Source organism: Diabrotica virgifera, chromosome 2 (genome assembly GCF_917563875.1).
Source record: "Diabrotica virgifera virgifera chromosome 2, PGI_DIABVI_V3a".
In the NCBI taxonomy this organism is placed as follows: domain Eukaryota; kingdom Metazoa; phylum Arthropoda; class Insecta; order Coleoptera; family Chrysomelidae; genus Diabrotica; species Diabrotica virgifera.
In genome coordinates, this window is record NC_065444.1 from 95,102,288 (window position 1) to 95,118,328 (window position 16,041).

At 31.8% G+C, this 16,041-nt stretch overlaps 2 protein-coding genes and 2 long non-coding RNA genes across 16 annotated transcripts in view; 2 read left to right on the forward strand and 2 right to left on the reverse strand.

Moving 5' to 3' along the window:
- LOC114330393 (zinc finger protein 112-like) overlaps nt 1-16,041 on the reverse strand; it is a 59,221-nt gene that overhangs the window by 7,931 nt on the left and 35,249 nt on the right. The window lies entirely within an intron of this gene.
- LOC126880144 (uncharacterized) lies at nt 388-2,174 on the forward strand. 2 transcript variants are annotated; one of them, XR_007696443.1, is made up of 5 exons: nt 388-516; nt 685-768; nt 1,105-1,273; nt 1,665-1,832; nt 2,084-2,174. It is a non-coding gene; the product is annotated as an uncharacterized LOC126880144 (long non-coding RNA). The 2 variants fall into 2 exon arrangements; XR_007696444.1 differs by lacking the exons at nt 388-516; nt 685-768; nt 1,105-1,273 and adding an exon at nt 1,309-1,441.
- Nucleotides 1,089-14,675, reverse strand: LOC126880138 (zinc finger protein 235-like). Of its 4 annotated transcripts, XR_007696436.1 has the most exons (4): nt 13,752-14,045; nt 13,285-13,417; nt 1,875-1,909; nt 1,089-1,706 (listed from the first exon to the last, which is right to left on the reverse strand). XR_007696436.1 is itself a non-coding variant. In XM_050643889.1 (3 exons), the coding sequence occupies exons 1-3, from the start codon at nt 14,527-14,529 to the stop codon at nt 1,660-1,662; spliced, it is 405 nt and encodes a 134-aa protein (XP_050499846.1). In that variant the 5' UTR covers nt 14,530-14,675; the 3' UTR covers nt 1,089-1,659. The 4 variants fall into 4 exon arrangements, 2 of the variants coding, with proteins under 2 accessions (XP_050499846.1, XP_050499845.1); XM_050643889.1 differs by lacking the exons at nt 13,285-13,417; nt 13,752-14,045 and adding an exon at nt 14,207-14,675; XM_050643888.1 differs by lacking the exons at nt 13,285-13,417; nt 13,752-14,045 and adding an exon at nt 14,207-14,660 and having other exon boundaries at nt 1,089-1,483.
- On the forward strand, nt 9,645-14,337 carry LOC126880145 (uncharacterized). 6 transcript variants are annotated; one of them, XR_007696449.1, is made up of 4 exons: nt 9,771-9,911; nt 11,224-11,475; nt 12,453-12,536; nt 14,214-14,337. It is a non-coding gene; the product is annotated as an uncharacterized LOC126880145 (long non-coding RNA). The 6 variants fall into 6 exon arrangements; XR_007696446.1 differs by lacking the exon at nt 14,214-14,337 and adding an exon at nt 14,046-14,176; XR_007696448.1 differs by lacking the exon at nt 14,214-14,337 and adding an exon at nt 13,292-13,409.

The following is a 16,041-nucleotide window of genomic DNA, read 5'->3' on the forward strand; positions in this document are numbered from 1 at the left end:
ATTTTAACAAAATTATTGCAACTATACAGTGACTTTGAAATGCATTTCTAAGCAATGTTTTTAATATATTTTCCAAACGGCGTTTTCTTAAAAAGTTATAATTAAAAATCATCCTGCAATACAGAGATGTCAAAATTTGGTTGGATATTTCATCGGTTAAGTCCTAAATAAAAAATACCTTATTTGTGAAAACCACTTAACAAATTTCACACTTGAGAGGTTTTCCTTCCGTTTGCAATCTCAATTTTTTTTAATACTTGTGAGCTTTTTCTCCTGTGTGTGTTCTCAAATGAGTTTTTAAGGTACTTATTTGTGAAAACCCCTTAAAACAAATTTTACATTTGTTAGGTTTTTCTCCCGTGTGCGTTCTCAAATGTTTTTTTAAATCCGCTAATGCAGATAACCCCCTAAAATAAATTTCACACTTATGAGGTTTTTCTCCCGTATGCGTTCTCAAATGTGTTTTTAGATTACTTGCATCAGTAAATTGCTTAAAACAAATTTCACACTTGTGAGGTTTTTCTCCTGTGTGCGTTCTCAAATGTTGTTTTAAATTTGATAATACAGAAAATTCTTTAAAACAAATTTCGCACTTGTAAGGTTTTTCTCCCGTGTGCGTTCTTAAATGTGTTTTTAGATTACCTGCATCAGTAAATTGCTTAAAACAAATTTCACACTTGTGAGGTTTTTCTCCTGTGTGCGTTCTCAAATGTTTTTTTAAATGCGCTAATGCAGAAAACCCCCTAAAACAAATTTCACACTTATGAGGTTTTTCTCCTGTGTGCGTTCTCAAATGTTTTTTTAAATTTGATAATACAGAAAATTCTTTAAAACAAGTTTCGCACTTGTAAGGTTTTTCAACCGTGTGCGTTTTCAAATGTGTTTTTAGATTACCTGCATCAGTAAATTGCTTAAAACAAATTTCACACTTATGAGGTTTTACTCCCGTGTGCGTTCTCAAATGTTGTTTTAAATTTGATAATACAGAAAATTCTTTAAAACAAGTTTCGCACTTGTAAGGTTTTTCTCCAGTGTGCGTTCTTAAATGTGTTTTTAGATTACCTGCATCAGTAAATTGCTTAAAACAAATTTCACACTTGTGAGGTTTTTCTCCTGTGTGCGTTCTCAAATGTTTTTTTAAATGCGCTAAAGCAAGAAAACCCCCTAAAACAAATTTCACACTTGTTAGGTTTTTCTCCTCTGTGCGTTCTCAAATGTTGTTTTAAATTTGATAATACAGAAAATTCTTTAAAACAAGTTTCGCACTTGTAAGGTTTTTCAACCGTGTGCGTTTTCAAATGTGTTTTTAGATTACCTGCATCAGTAAATTGCTTAAAACAAATTTCACACTTATGAGGTTTTACTCCCGTGTGCGTTCTCAAATGTTGTTTTAAATTTGATAATACAGAAAATTCTTTAAAACAAGTTTCGCACTTGTAAGGTTTTTCTCTCGTGTGCGTTCTCAAATGTGTTTTTAGATTACCTGCATCAGTAAATTGCTTAAAACAAATTTCACACTTGTGAGATTTTTCTCCTGTGTGCGTTCTCAAAACCCCCTAAAACAAATTTCACACTTATGAGGTTTTTCTCCCGTGTGCGTTCTCAAATGTTGTTTTAAATTTGATAATACAGAAAATTCTTTAAAACAAGTTTCGCACTTTAAGGTTTTTCTCCCGTGTGCGTTCTCAAATGTGTTTTTAGATTACCTGCATCAGTAAATTGCTTAAAACAAATTTCACAGTTATAAGGTTTTTCTCCCGTGTGAGTTCTCAACTGTTGTTTTAAATTTAATAATACAGAAAATTCTTTAAAACCAGTTTCGCACTTGTAAGGTTTGTCTCCCGTGTGCGTTCTCAACTGTGTTTTTAGATTACCTGCATCTGTAAATTGCTTAAAACAAATTTCACACCTGTGAGGTTTTTCTCCTGTGTGCGTTCTCAAATGTTTTTTTTAAATGCGCTAATGCAGAAAATTGCTTTTAACAAATTTCACACTTATGAGGTTTTTCCCGTGTGTGTTCTCAAATATTGTTTTAAATTTGATAATACAGAAAATTCTTTAAAACAAATTTCGCACTTGTAAGGTTTTTCTCCCGTGTGCGTTCTCAAATGTGTTTTTAGATTACCTGCATCAGTAAATTGCTTAAAACGAATTTCACAGTTGTGAGGTTTTTCTCCTGTGTGCGTTCTCAAATGTTTTTTTGCAAAATGCCTTAATGCAGAAAATTGCTTAAAACAAATTTCACACTTATGAGGTTTCTTTCCCGTGTGTGTTCTCAAATGAGCTTTTAGATAACTTTTTTGTGTAAACCCCTTAAAACAAATTTCACACTTGTTAGCTTTTTCTTCCGTGTGCGTTTTCAAATGTGTTTTTAAAGAACTTATTTGTGAAAACTGTTTAAAACAAACTTTACATTTGAAAATTTGACCGGTATGTGTTTTCATATGTTTGTTCAAATTAACTTTGCAAGAAAACCGTTTAACACAGATTTCACAAGTCATAGTTTTTTCTTCATCAGATCGACTCTTAAGTTGTCCTTTACTACATAAACACCCAAGTAATGTTTTCATTATTTCCAAGGTATTTTCATTTTGAAGGAATCCTAAAATGAAAACCAAAATATAAAGATCGGTGTTTTACTAAAAGCTTTAATTACATATCTAAAACAGAAATTACCAAAAGTAGTTGGCTATTCACCGAATTTGGCAAAATTAAATTTAACAATATCTAAAAGTTTGTTGAATATTAAAAATAATGATCTACATTTACATCAGTGGTAAAATTTTTTAACAAAATTATTGCAACATAACAGTGGGCTTTGGAATGCATTTCTAAGCAATTTTTTTTATTGGGACCGTGCAAGTTCGGAAGAGCGACACCTGGTTTCATAGCTCAGCAACATTTTTAACACTTTTAATTATATCTGTCCTTGACAATTATGACAATTATATTAGTCCTGGTTACTGGATAATTATTCTCAAGGCCATAGCCAAAAAAAGAATAAGAAGAAAAAGTAAGATTGAGGTTATGTTACCGAAAATTTCAATGTTACCAAGATAAGATATTCTATGAACATCGATTGATGAAACTCAGAAAAGCTTTTTGCAATACAATATCGAAAACCCCTTTGTTTGTTAATTGCTAATCAGGTGGGCGCGACACTATTTTCAACCGTTACATGTATGTATTTATGTAATCGAAAAATATTTTAAGTTTAAAAAAATAATCTGAAAAAATTTTTGACCCTGGCAGCATGCAAATTTGTTAATAGGGGAACCTTTTCAAGCGAGATGCTGAAAAAAAAATTGAATTAGAATATTCTTCCGCACATATTTTTACGCATATTACATACAATGCACCTGTTGAAAATAGTGTAGCGGCAGCTTGATTAGCACAGTGATGTTTTTCAGCACTTTTGAGGGCTGAAAACATTCGCGAGTGGACCGGGTCAAACACAGAGACGCTTTTAAGAAAAGCAGAAGATAGAGACGAATTTGCAATGGTTATATTTAGCTAAGCTCCATTAACGGAGTCGGCACTAGAAGAAGAGGTCTTTCTCCCATGTGCGTTCTCAAATTACTTATGTGTGAAAATCCCTTAAAACAAATTTCATATTTGTGGTTTTTCTCCTGCATGCACTTTCAAAAGACTTTTTAAACTACCTGCTTGACTAAAATACAAATTTTGCACTTGTGAGGTTTTTCTCTCGTGTGCGTTCTCAAATGTATTTTTAAACATGTAAATGCAGACAACTGCCTTAAACAAATTTGATACTTGTGAGGTTTTTTCTTCTGTGCGCGTACTCGATTTTTTTTAAATCTCCTAATACAGAAAATTGCTGATCAAATTTCACACGTGTAAAGTTGTTCTCCCGTGTGCGTTCTCAAATGGTTTAAATTTTCCAATTCAGAAAATAGCTTAAAACAAATTTCGCACTTATGATGTTTTTCAGCACTTGTGAGGGCTAAAAACATTCGCGAGTGGACCGGGTTAAACACACAAACGCTTTTAAGAAAAGCAGAAGATAGAGACAAGCTTCATTAGTGTAGTCGGCACTAGAAGAAGAGGTCTTTCTCCCATGTGCATTCTCAAATGTGTTTTCAAATTACTTATTTGTGAAAATCCCTTAAAACAAATTTCATATTTGTGGTTTTTCTCCTGCATGCACTTTTAAATGACTTTTTAAACTACCTGCTTGACTAAATTACAAATTTTGCACTTGTGAGGTTTTTCTCTCGTGTGCGTTCTCAAATGTATTTTTAAACATGTAAATACAGACAATTGCCTTAAACAAATTTGATACTTGTGAGGTTTTTCTTCTGTGCGCGTACTCGATTTTTATGATGTTTTTCAGCACTTGTGAGGGCTAAAAACATTCGCGAGTGGACCGGGTTAAACACACAAACGCTTTTAAGAAAAGCAGAAGATAGAGACAAGCTTCATTAGTGTAGTCGGCACTAGAAGAAGAGGTCTGTCTCCCATGTGCGTTCTCAAATGTGTTTTCAAATTACTTATTTGTGAAAATCCCTTAAAACAAATTTCATATTTGTGGTTTTTCTCCTGCATGCACTTTTAAATGTCTTTTTAAACTACCTGCTTAACTAAATTACTTAAAACAAATTTTGCACTTGTGAGGTTTTTCTCTCGTGTGCGTTCTCAAATGTATTTTTAAACATGTAAATGCAGACAACTGTCTTAAACAAATTTGATACTTGTGAGGTTCTTCTTCTGTGCGCGTACTCGAATTTTTTTTAAATCTCCTAATACAGAAAATTGCTTATCAAATTTTACACGTGTGAGGTTGTTCTCCCGTGTGCGTTCTCAAATGGTTTAAATTTTCCAATTCAACAAATTTCGCACTTGTGATGTTTGACCAAAAAATAAAAAATAAATATTTTTTAACCATGAAAAACTGAAAAAAAACGGGCGATTTTTCACAATTTTTTTCAAATTTCCGCAAAATCTTTTTTTGCAAAATTCTTCACTAAAGGTGGTAAATTGTCACGTAAGAGACTTTTCTTTTTCCAATGCCGTATGATTTTTTTGTTTCAGAGATCCCAATCCTGAGATTAACTGTCCGCCATCGGAACTACTTTTTTTTGGGGCCTCGACTTTGGCGCCCTCTACAATATTAGTGTACATGCGTAAATGTAAAAAGATATATTTTTTGTATTCTCTAAGAGTTACGTATTAATATGTAAAAAGTTTTTATGTTCATTTTTAATAAGAGTTCTGAGAAAAAAAATCTTGAAAAAATGCTTATTTTTGGTCTTCTAAAGTGTACTAGTACCTTAAAACAAATTTCATATTTGTGGTTTTTCTCCTGCATGCACTTTAAAATGACTTTTTAAACTACCTGCTTGACTAAATTACTTAAAGCAAATTTTGCACTTGTGAGGTTTTCTCTAGTTTGCGTTCTCAAATGTATTTTTAAACATGTAAATGCAGACAACTGTCTTAAACAAATTTGATACTTGTGAGGTTCTTCTTCTGTACGCGTACTCGAATTCTTTTTAAATCTCCTAATACAGAAAATTGCTTATCAAATTTTACAAGTGTGAGGTTGTTCTCCCGTGTGCGTTCTCAAATGGTTTAAATTTTCCAATTCAGAAAATAGCTTAAAACAAATTTCGCACTTGTGATGTTTTTTAGCATTTGCGAGGGCTGAAAACATTCGCAAGTGGAGCGGGTTAAACACACAGACGCTTATAAGAAAAGCAGAAGATAGAGACGAATTTGCAATGATCCATTAATGGAGTCGGCACTAGAAGAAGAGGTCTTTCTCCCGTGTGCGTTCTCAAATGTGTTTTCAAATTACTTATTTGTGAAAATCCCTTAAAACAAATTTCATATTTATTGTGGTTTTTCTCCTGCATGCACTTTTAGATGTCTTTTTAAACTATCTGCTTAACTAAATTACTTAAAACAAATTTTGCACTTGTGAGGTTTTCTAGCGTGTACGTTCTCAAATGTATTTTTAAACATATAAATTCTGACAACTGCTTTAAACAAATTTGATACTTGTGAGGTTTTTCTTCTGTGCGCGTACTCGAATTTTTTTTTTGAAATCTCCTAATACAGAAAATTGCTTATCAAATTTGAGGTTTTTCTCCCTGTGCATTCTCAAATATTCTTGAAATTGTTCTAATTCAGAAAATAGCTTAAGGCAAATTTCGCACTTGTGATGTTTTTGAGCACTTGTAAGGGCTGAAAATATTCGCGACTTGACCGGGTTAAACACACAATCGCTTTTAAGAAAAGCAGAAGATAGAGACAATCTGCATTAGTGTAGTCGGCACTAGAAGAAGAGGTCTATCTCCACTGTGCGTTCTCAGATATGTTTTCAAATTAAATATTTGTGAAAATTCCTTAAAACAAATTTCACGTTTGTGGTTTTTCTCCTGTATGCACTTTCAAATGTCTTTTTAAAATTCCTGCTTGACTAAATTGCTTAACACAAATTTCACACTTGTAAGATTTTTCTGCGGTGTGCACTCTTAACACCCTAATGCAGAAAATTGCTTCAAACAAATTTCACACTTATGAGGTTTTTCTCCCGTGTGCGTTCTCAAATGTTTTTTTAAATGTGATAATACAGAAAATTCTTTAACATAAAATTTCGCACTTGTAAGGTTTTTCTCTCGTGTGCGTTCTCAAATGTTTTTTTAGATTACCTGCTTCACTAAATTGCTTAAAACAAATTTCACACTTGTGAGGTTTTTCTCCTGTGTGCGTTTTTAAATGTTTTTTAAATGCCCTATTGCAGAAAATTCCTTAAAACATATTTCACACTTGTGAGGCTCCTCTCTCGTGTGCGTTCTCAAATGTGTTTTTAAAGAACTTTTTTGTAAAAACTGCTTAAAACAAACTTTACATTTGAGAATTTGACCGGTATGTCTTCCCATATATTTGTTCAACTTATCTTTGCAAGAAAACCGTTTAACACAGATTTTACACTTCATCAGGTCGACTAAGTTGTTCTTTACTACATAAATACTCAGATAATGTTTTCATTATTTCCAATGTATTTTCATTTTGGAAACATCCTAAGAAATCCAAAATATAAAAATTTGTGTTTTACTAAAAGTTTTAATTATTACAAACTCTAAAACAGAAATTATCACAAGCAGTTGGCTATTCACCTAATTTGGCAAAATTAATTGCAACATCTAAAAGTTTGTTGAATATTAAACATAATACCAAAGTAACAAATAAACAAAGTAAACGTAGTAACAAATTTTAATAAAATTATTGTAACTCTAAAGTGGACTTTGGAATGCATTTCTAAGCAATGTTTTATACAGGGTGTTAGTAAATAAGTATGAAAAACTTTAAGGGCTAATTCTACATGAAAAAATAATGCCGATTTGCTCGATAAACGTATGTCCGCAAATGCTTCGTTTCCGAGATACGGGGTGTTGAATTTTTTATTTCAAACTGCCAATTTATTTATTCTAAGACCGGTTAAGCCATGAAAATAAAATTTGGAGCGTTTTAGGAGCTAGTTATTGCGCATTTTTTGGCATACAATTAAGAATGTTGTATTTATCATTGGCGCGCCTACGGGTAATGGTCTGAATTTTTTAAAGAAAAAAAAGTATGCCACTGAGATATTTCAAATTAAAAATTATTTTTAAATTCCACGTCTAATTTATGATAAAAAACCTTTCTCGCCTTTTTTTCATATGGTGCATCGTTTTTACGCAGAAAAATAAAACATCTTGACGCTTATTTTTCATGTTTTAATACATTATCAAGAAATATCCAATTTAATAATACTATACTGGAACAATAACAGAAAATATTACTAATAAGATTAGGTGTACTAATACTATAACTAATAGGTGTAGAGCTACAACAAATGTTAAAAATGACCTCCTCTAGAGGTTACAGAAGAATTTGATATTCATCACTGGCGCTCATACGGGTACTGGTCTGAATTTTTTTAAGACAAAAATAGTACGCCACTGAGATATGTCAAATTAAAAATCATTTTTGAATTGCTGGTTCAATTTAGGACAAAAAATCTTTATTGCCTTTTTTCATATGCAGCGCCGTTTTTATGCAAAAAAATAAAACATCTTAACGTTTACAAAGTATCTGAACTAAGTTTCTATGCATATGGAAACTACCTCAAATATTTTGTAAGCGTTAAGATGTTTTACTTTTTTTTGTATAAAGACGGCGCCTCGTATGAAAAAAAAGGCAAGAAAGATTTTTTGTCGTAAATTGAACGAGGAATTCAAAAATGATTTTTAGTTTGACATATCTCAGAGGCATACTATTTTTTTCTGAAAAAAATACCCGTACGCGCGACAATGATGAAAATAAAATTCTTGTTATCTGTAAAGGAGACCATTTTAAACATTTCTTGCAGCTTTGCACCTTGTTAAAATCTAATTAGTAATATTTTCTGTTATTGTTCGAGTTTACTATTATTATTATTGATAGTTGTTCTTGATAATGTATTAAGAAATGACAAATACGCGTCAAGATGTTTTATTTTTCTGCATAAAAATGGTGCACCATATGAAAAAATGGCAAGAAAGCATTTTTATCAAAAATTAAACGTGGAATTTAAAAATAATTTTTAATTTGAAATATGTCAGGGGCGTACTATTTTTTTCTTTAAAAAAATTCAGACTATTACTCGTATGCGCGCCAATGATGAATGCAAAATTCTTAACTGTATGTAAAAAAATGCGCAATAACTACCTCTTAAAACCCACCAAATTTCATTTGCTTAACTCAACCGTTCTTAGAGCAATAAATAAACTGGCAGTTTGAAATAAAAATTTCAACACCCCGTATCTTGGAAACGAAACATTTGCAGACAGATGTTTATAGAGCAAACTGTCATTATTTTATTATGTAGAATTACCCCTTAAAGTTTTTCATACTTACTTACTAACACCCTTTATATATTTTCTGTTTTCACGGAACAGCGTTTTCTTAAAAAGCTATAATTAAAAATCATCCTATAATACAGATGTCAAAGTCGGTTGGATATTTCATCGGTTGAGTCCTAAATAAAAACTACCTATTTGTGAAAAAGCACTTAAAACAAATTTCACACTTGAGGTTTTTCTTCCGTGTGCGTTCTCAAATGTTTTTTTAAATTTAATAATACTGAAAATACTTTAACACAAATTTAGCACTTGTAAGGTTTTTCTATCGTGTGCGTTCTCAAATGTCCTTTTAGATTACCTGCTTCACTAAATTGCTTAAAACAAATTTCACAATTGTGAGGTTTTTCTCCCGTGTGCGTTCTCAAATGTTTTAAATTTGATAATACAAAAAATTCTTTTAACACAAATCTCTCACTTGTAAGGTTTTTCTTTCGTGTGCGTTCTCAAATGTATTTTCAAAGTACCTGCTTCACTAAATTTCTTAAAACAAATTTCACACTTGTGAGCTTTTTCTCCTGTGTGTGTTCTCAAATGAGTTTTTTATTTGTGAAAACCCCTTACAACAAATTTCACGCTTATGAGGTTTTTCTCCCCTGTGCGTTCTCAAATGTTGTTTTAAATGTGATAATACAGAAAATTCTTTAGCACAAATTTCGCACTTGTAAGGTTTTTCTCTCGTGTGCGTTCTCAAATGTATTTTTAAAGTACCTGCTTCACTAAATTGCTTAAAACAAATTTCACACTTGTGAGGTTTTTCTCCTGTGTGCGTTCTCAAATGATTTTTTAAATGCCCTATTGCAGAAAATTCCCTAAAACATATTTCACACTTGTGAGGCTTTTCTCTCGTGTGCGTTCTCAAATGTCCTTTTAGATTACCTGCTTCACTAAATTGCTTAAAACAAATTTCACAATTGTGAGGTTTTTCTCCCGTGTGCGTTCTCAAATGCTGTTTTAAATTTGATAATACAAAAAATTCTTTAACACAAATCTCTCACTTGTAAGGTTTTCCTTTTGTGTGCGTTCTCAAATGTATTTTCAAAGTACTTGCTTCACTAAATTGCATAAACAAAATTCACACTTGTGAGCTTTTTCTGCTGTGTGTTATCAAATGAGTTTTTAAAGTACTTATTTGGGAAAACCCCTGAACACAAATTTCGCACTTGTAAGGTTTTTCTTTCGTGTGCGTTCTCAAATGTATTTTTAAAGTACCTGCTTCACTAAATTGCTTAAAACAAATTTCACACTTGTGAGGTTTTCTTTCGTGTGCGTTCTCACTCAAATGTTGTTTTAAATTTAATAATACTGAAAATACTTTAACCTTACGATGACCAACCTTTTTTTGTTACACGGATGACCAAGGGGGGGGGGGAAATGACCTCAGGTCGAAAATGTCAAAAATCACAATTAACAAAACAATGAAGTTTTTTTTTCTTCTTTTTTTATGGCATGGACTTAATGTCATTCAGCCAGTCACAACATGAATATTAGTGTCATATGTGTAGTGTGTATGTTGAGTAAGTGTCTTGTTACTTTGCAAAGTCGACGTCATTAGCGTAAAACTACTTGGAATTACACATAAGAGACGGTATTTTACTAAACATCAACTTCAGAATATATTTTTTATTCGTAAAATATAGGGAATTTTTTTATTTCAAAATTTGAGGATATCTAGAATGATATTAAAGTCAAATAAAAAAATAATGAGTTAAAAATTGAAAACACTTTTGAATTTATTAAAGAAAAACATACGCTGGGGTCACAATTTCCCCGCTTGGTCATCCGAAGGTTAACACAAATTTAGCACTTGTAAGGTTTTTCTATCGTGTGCGTTCTCAAATGTCCTTTTAGATTACCTGCTTCACTAAATTACTTAAAACAAATTTCACACTTGTGAGCTTTTTGTCCTGTGTGTGTTATCAAATGAGTTTTTAAAGTACTTATTTGGGAAAACCCCTTAACACAAATTTCGCACTCGTAAGGTTTTTCTTTCGTGTGCGTTCTCAAATGTATTTTTAAAGTACCTGCTTCACTAAATTGCTTAAAACAAATTTCACACTTATGAGGTTTTCTCCCGTGTGCGTTCTCAAATGTTGTTTTAAATTTGATAATACAGAAAATTCTTTAACACAAATTTCGCACTTGTAAGGTTTTTCTCTCGTGCGCGTTCTCAAATGTCTTTTTAGATTACCTGCTTCACTAAATTGCTTAAAACAAATTTCACACTTGTGAGGTTTTTCTCCCGTGTGCGTTCTTAAATGTTGTTTTAAATTTGATAATACAAAAAATTCTTTAAAATAAATTTCGCACTTGTAAGGTTTTTCTTTCGTGTGCGTTCTCAAATGTGTTTTTAAAGTACCTGCTTCACTAAATTGCTTAAAACAAATTTCACACTTGTGAGGTTTTTCTCCAGTGTGTGTTCTTAAGTGTTTTTTGAAATCACTAGCAGTACGAGACTGTTTCGAATAAATTTCACACTTGTGAGCTTTTTCTCCTGTGTGTGTTATCAAATGAGTTTTTAAAGTACTTATTTGGGAAAACCCCTTAACACAAATTTCGCACTTGTAAGGTTTTTCTCTCGTGTGCGTTCTCAAATGTCCTTTTAGATTACCAGCTTCACTAAATTGCTTAAAACAAATTTCACACTTATGAGGTTTTTCTCCCGTGTGCTTTCTCAAATGTTGTTTTAAATTTGATAATACAGAAAATTCTTTAACACAAATTTCGCACTAGTAAGGTTTTTCTCTCGTGTGCGTTCTCAAATGTTTTTTTAGATTACCTGCTTCACTAAATTGCTTAAAACAAATTTCACACTTGTGAGGTTTTCTTTCGTGTGCGTTCTCACTCAAATGTTGTTTTAAATTTAATAATACTGAAAATACTTTAACCTTACGATGACCAACCTTTTTTTGTTACACGGATGACCAAGGGGGGGGGAATGACCTCAGGTCGAAAATGTCAAAAATCACAATTAACAAAACAATGAAGTTTTTTTTTCTTCTTTTTTTATGGCATGGACTTAATGTCATTCAGCCAGTCACAACATGAATATTAGTGTCATATGTGTAGTGTGTATGTTGAGTAAGTGTCTTGTTACTTTGCAAAGTCGACGTCATTAGCGTAAAACTACTTGGAATTACACATAAGAGACGGTATTTTACTAAACATCAACTTCAGAATATATTTTTTATTCGTAAAATATAGGGAATTTTTTTATTTCAAAATTTGAGGATATCTAGAATGATATTAAAGTCAAATAAAAAAATAATGAGTTAAAAATTGAAAACACTTTTGAATTTATTAAAGAAAAACATACGCTGGGGTCACAATTTCCCCGCTTGGTCATCCGAAGGTTAACACAAATTTAGCACTTGTAAGGTTTTTCTATCGTGTGCGTTCTCAAATGTCCTTTTAGATTACCTGCTTCACTAAATTACTTAAAACAAATTTCACACTTGTGAGCTTTTTGTCCTGTGTGTGTTATCAAATGAGTTTTTAAAGTACTTATTTGGGAAAACCCCTTAACACAAATTTCGCACTCGTAAGGTTTTTCTTTCGTGTGCGTTCTCAAATGTATTTTTAAAGTACCTGCTTCACTAAATTGCTTAAAACAAATTTCACACTTATGAGGTTTTCTCCCGTGTGCGTTCTCAAATGTTGTTTTAAATTTGATAATACAGAAAATTCTTTAACACAAATTTCGCACTTGTAAGGTTTTTCTCTCGTGCGCGTTCTCAAATGTCTTTTTAGATTACCTGCTTCACTAAATTGCTTAAAACAAATTTCACACTTGTGAGGTTTTTCTCCCGTGTGCGTTCTTAAATGTTGTTTTAAATTTGATAATACAAAAAATTCTTTAAAATAAATTTCGCACTTGTAAGGTTTTTCTTTCGTGTGCGTTCTCAAATGTGTTTTTAAAGTACCTGCTTCACTAAATTGCTTAAAACAAATTTCACACTTGTGAGGTTTTTCTCCAGTGTGTGTTCTTAAGTGTTTTTTGAAATCACTAGCAGTACGAGACTGTTTCGAATAAATTTCACACTTGTGAGCTTTTTCTCCTGTGTGTGTTATCAAATGAGTTTTTAAAGTACTTATTTGGGAAAACCCCTTAACACAAATTTCGCACTTGTAAGGTTTTTCTCTCGTGTGCGTTCTCAAATGTCCTTTTAGATTACCAGCTTCACTAAATTGCTTAAAACAAATTTCACACTTATGAGGTTTTTCTCCCGTGTGCTTTCTCAAATGTTGTTTTAAATTTGATAATACAGAAAATTCTTTAACACAAATTTCGCACTAGTAAGGTTTTTCTCTCGTGTGCGTTCTCAAATGTTTTTTTAGATTACCTGCTTCACTAAATTGCTTAAAACAAATTTCACACTTGTGAGGTTTTTCTCCTGTGTGCGTTCTCAAATGATTTTTTAAATGCCCTATTGCAGAAAATTCCTTAAAACATATTTCACACTTGTGAGGCTTTTCTCTCGTGTGCGTTCTCAAATGTATTTTTAAAGTACCTGCTTCACTAAATTGCTTAAAACAAATTTCACACTTATGAGGTTTTCTCCCGTGTGCGTTCTCAAATGTTGTTTTAAATTTGATAATACAGAAAATTCTTAACACAAATTTTGCACTTGTAAGGTTTTTCTCTCGTGCGCGTTCTCAAATGTCTTTTTAGATTACCTGCTTCACTAAATTGCTTAAAACAAATTTCACACTTGTGAGGTTTTTCTCCCGTGTGCGTTCTTAAATGTTGTTTTAAATTTGATAATACAAAAAATTCTTTAAAATAAATTTCGCACTTGTAAGGTTTTTCTTTCGTGTGCGTTCTCAAATGTGTTTTTAAAGTACCTGCTTCACTAAATTGCTTAAAACAAATTTCACACTTGTGAGGTTTTTCTCCAGTGTGTGTTCTTAAGTGTTTTTTGAAATCACTAGCAGTACGAGACTGTTTCGAATAAATTTCACACTTGTGAGCTTTTTCTCCTGTGTGTGTTATCAAATGAGTTTTTAAAGTACTTATTTGGGAAAACCCCTTAACACAAATTTCGCACTTGTAAGGTTTTTCTCTCGTGTGCGTTCTCAAATGTCCTTTTAGATTACCTGCTTCACTAAATTGCTTAAAACAAATTTAACACTTATGAGGTTTTTCTCCCGTGTGCTTTCTCAAATGTTGTTTTAAATTTGATAATACAGAAAATTCTTTAACACAAATTTCGCACTAGTAAGGTTTTTCTCTCGTGTGCGTTCTCAAATGTTTTTTTAGATTACCTGCTTCACTAAATTGCTTAAAACAAATTTCACACTTGTGAGGTTTTTCTCCTGTGTGCGTTCTCAAATGATTTTTTAAATGCCCTATTGCAGAAAATTCCTTAAAACATATTTCACACTTGTGAGGCTTTTCTCTCGTGTGCGTTCTCAAATGTGTTTTTAAAGAACTTATCTGTGAAAACTGCTTAAAACAAACTTTGCATTGGAAAATTTGACTGATATGTGTTCCCATATGTTTGTTCAAATTATCTTTGCAAGAAAACCGTTTAACACAGATTTCACACTTCATTGTTTTTTCTTCATCAGGTCGACTTATAAGTTGTTCTTTACTACATAAATACCCAGGTAATGTTTTCATTATTTCCAATGTATTCTCATTTTGGAGAAATCCAAAAATAAAAATCAAAATATAAAAATCGGTGTTTTACTAAAAGCTTTAATTTACAAACTATACGGATATTGATTGGTGTGATAAAGCTCAGTAGATCCGCTATAGTAATAGATAGCAATAAAAGTTAATAACAACAATTATATCCAACTTTGTGCTTCACATTACAAAATTAGTTAGAATGTTACAGGGTGTTCGATAACATAGTAGCAGACCAAACTTATGTTTTTTTTTAAATGGAGCACCCTATTTGGTGGTTTGTAATTGCTAATTTTCTTTATACCGAGTACAGGGTGTCAAAACGCAAGTACATTATTTTCTCAGAAATTTTAAATGGAACACCCTGTATTTTATATTTATATCACAATCGAAAAGTACCATTACCATGCTTTAATTTTTATATAATATTCTCTATGTCCAAATTTGCTAGTTTTAGAGATATTTTCATTTTTCAGAGCAAATTACTAATTAGGTGTCTAATCTAATAATAAAGTTATGCCTATTAACTGAACCGTTTTTATGAAAGGTAGGTACATATCCAAATAGTACATTATCGAAGAAATCTCTGTCAATTGATTTTATCTAAGGCCCAATAAAAAATAATATTCACTTTTCAGAATCTTCCTGAATTAATTCTTGGTAGAATTAGTGTTGGAAAATTCTCGAGAATGAAAAATCGGAGAATATTCTCGAGAATATTCCCGACAATATTCCCGACAATATTCTCGATATGGAGAATTTTCTGAGAATGAATTATGACGCACTTAGGGATATTGTTGAAGATGAAATAGGGTATTAAGAATAATGAAATGATATGAGACGAAACAACAGTGTTCTTTATATTATAAAAAAATACAAAAACAAGAGAAAACACAAATTTTATTTGACAAAAAAATGAAATTTTCTTCTTAACAGCAAATAATGGATGTGGTGATCTAATCTGAAAAAGATTAGCCTCAGATTCAGAATCTGTTTCTATCATTAGCTCATCCTGGTCATCTACATTCTGCATTTCAATTTACTGATGAGAAGTTGTGGGATTTTGATTTTCGCGAGTCGCCAGCTCAGTCATGGGTTGTTCTACGTCTCACAATTTTAAATTATGAGCAATAAAAGTTTCCTTACCAGCCTGTTCATCAGTACGCCGGTTTCTTTTAGAGGAGTGGATAAAACCATAAGTACTGAAACTTCTTTAGTTGCTGCACTGGATGAAGGCATATTTAATATATCAACTGCTATGTTAGTTAATTTTGTTCCGAAACATGTACCTGTTCATCATATGATTTGATTGGGTCTAGTTTTTCAATTGATTTTACAACGTATGGTTTTCCAAAAAAATTCCTCCTTAGATCAATAAAGTGCCAAATCTGCCATTATTTCAGCCGAGTCATCACCACATTTTAAAGTTGCTAATATTATCTATAAACTCAGTTATCTCAACTTTACAAAAAATGTACAATAACTACGTCTTAAAAACCACCA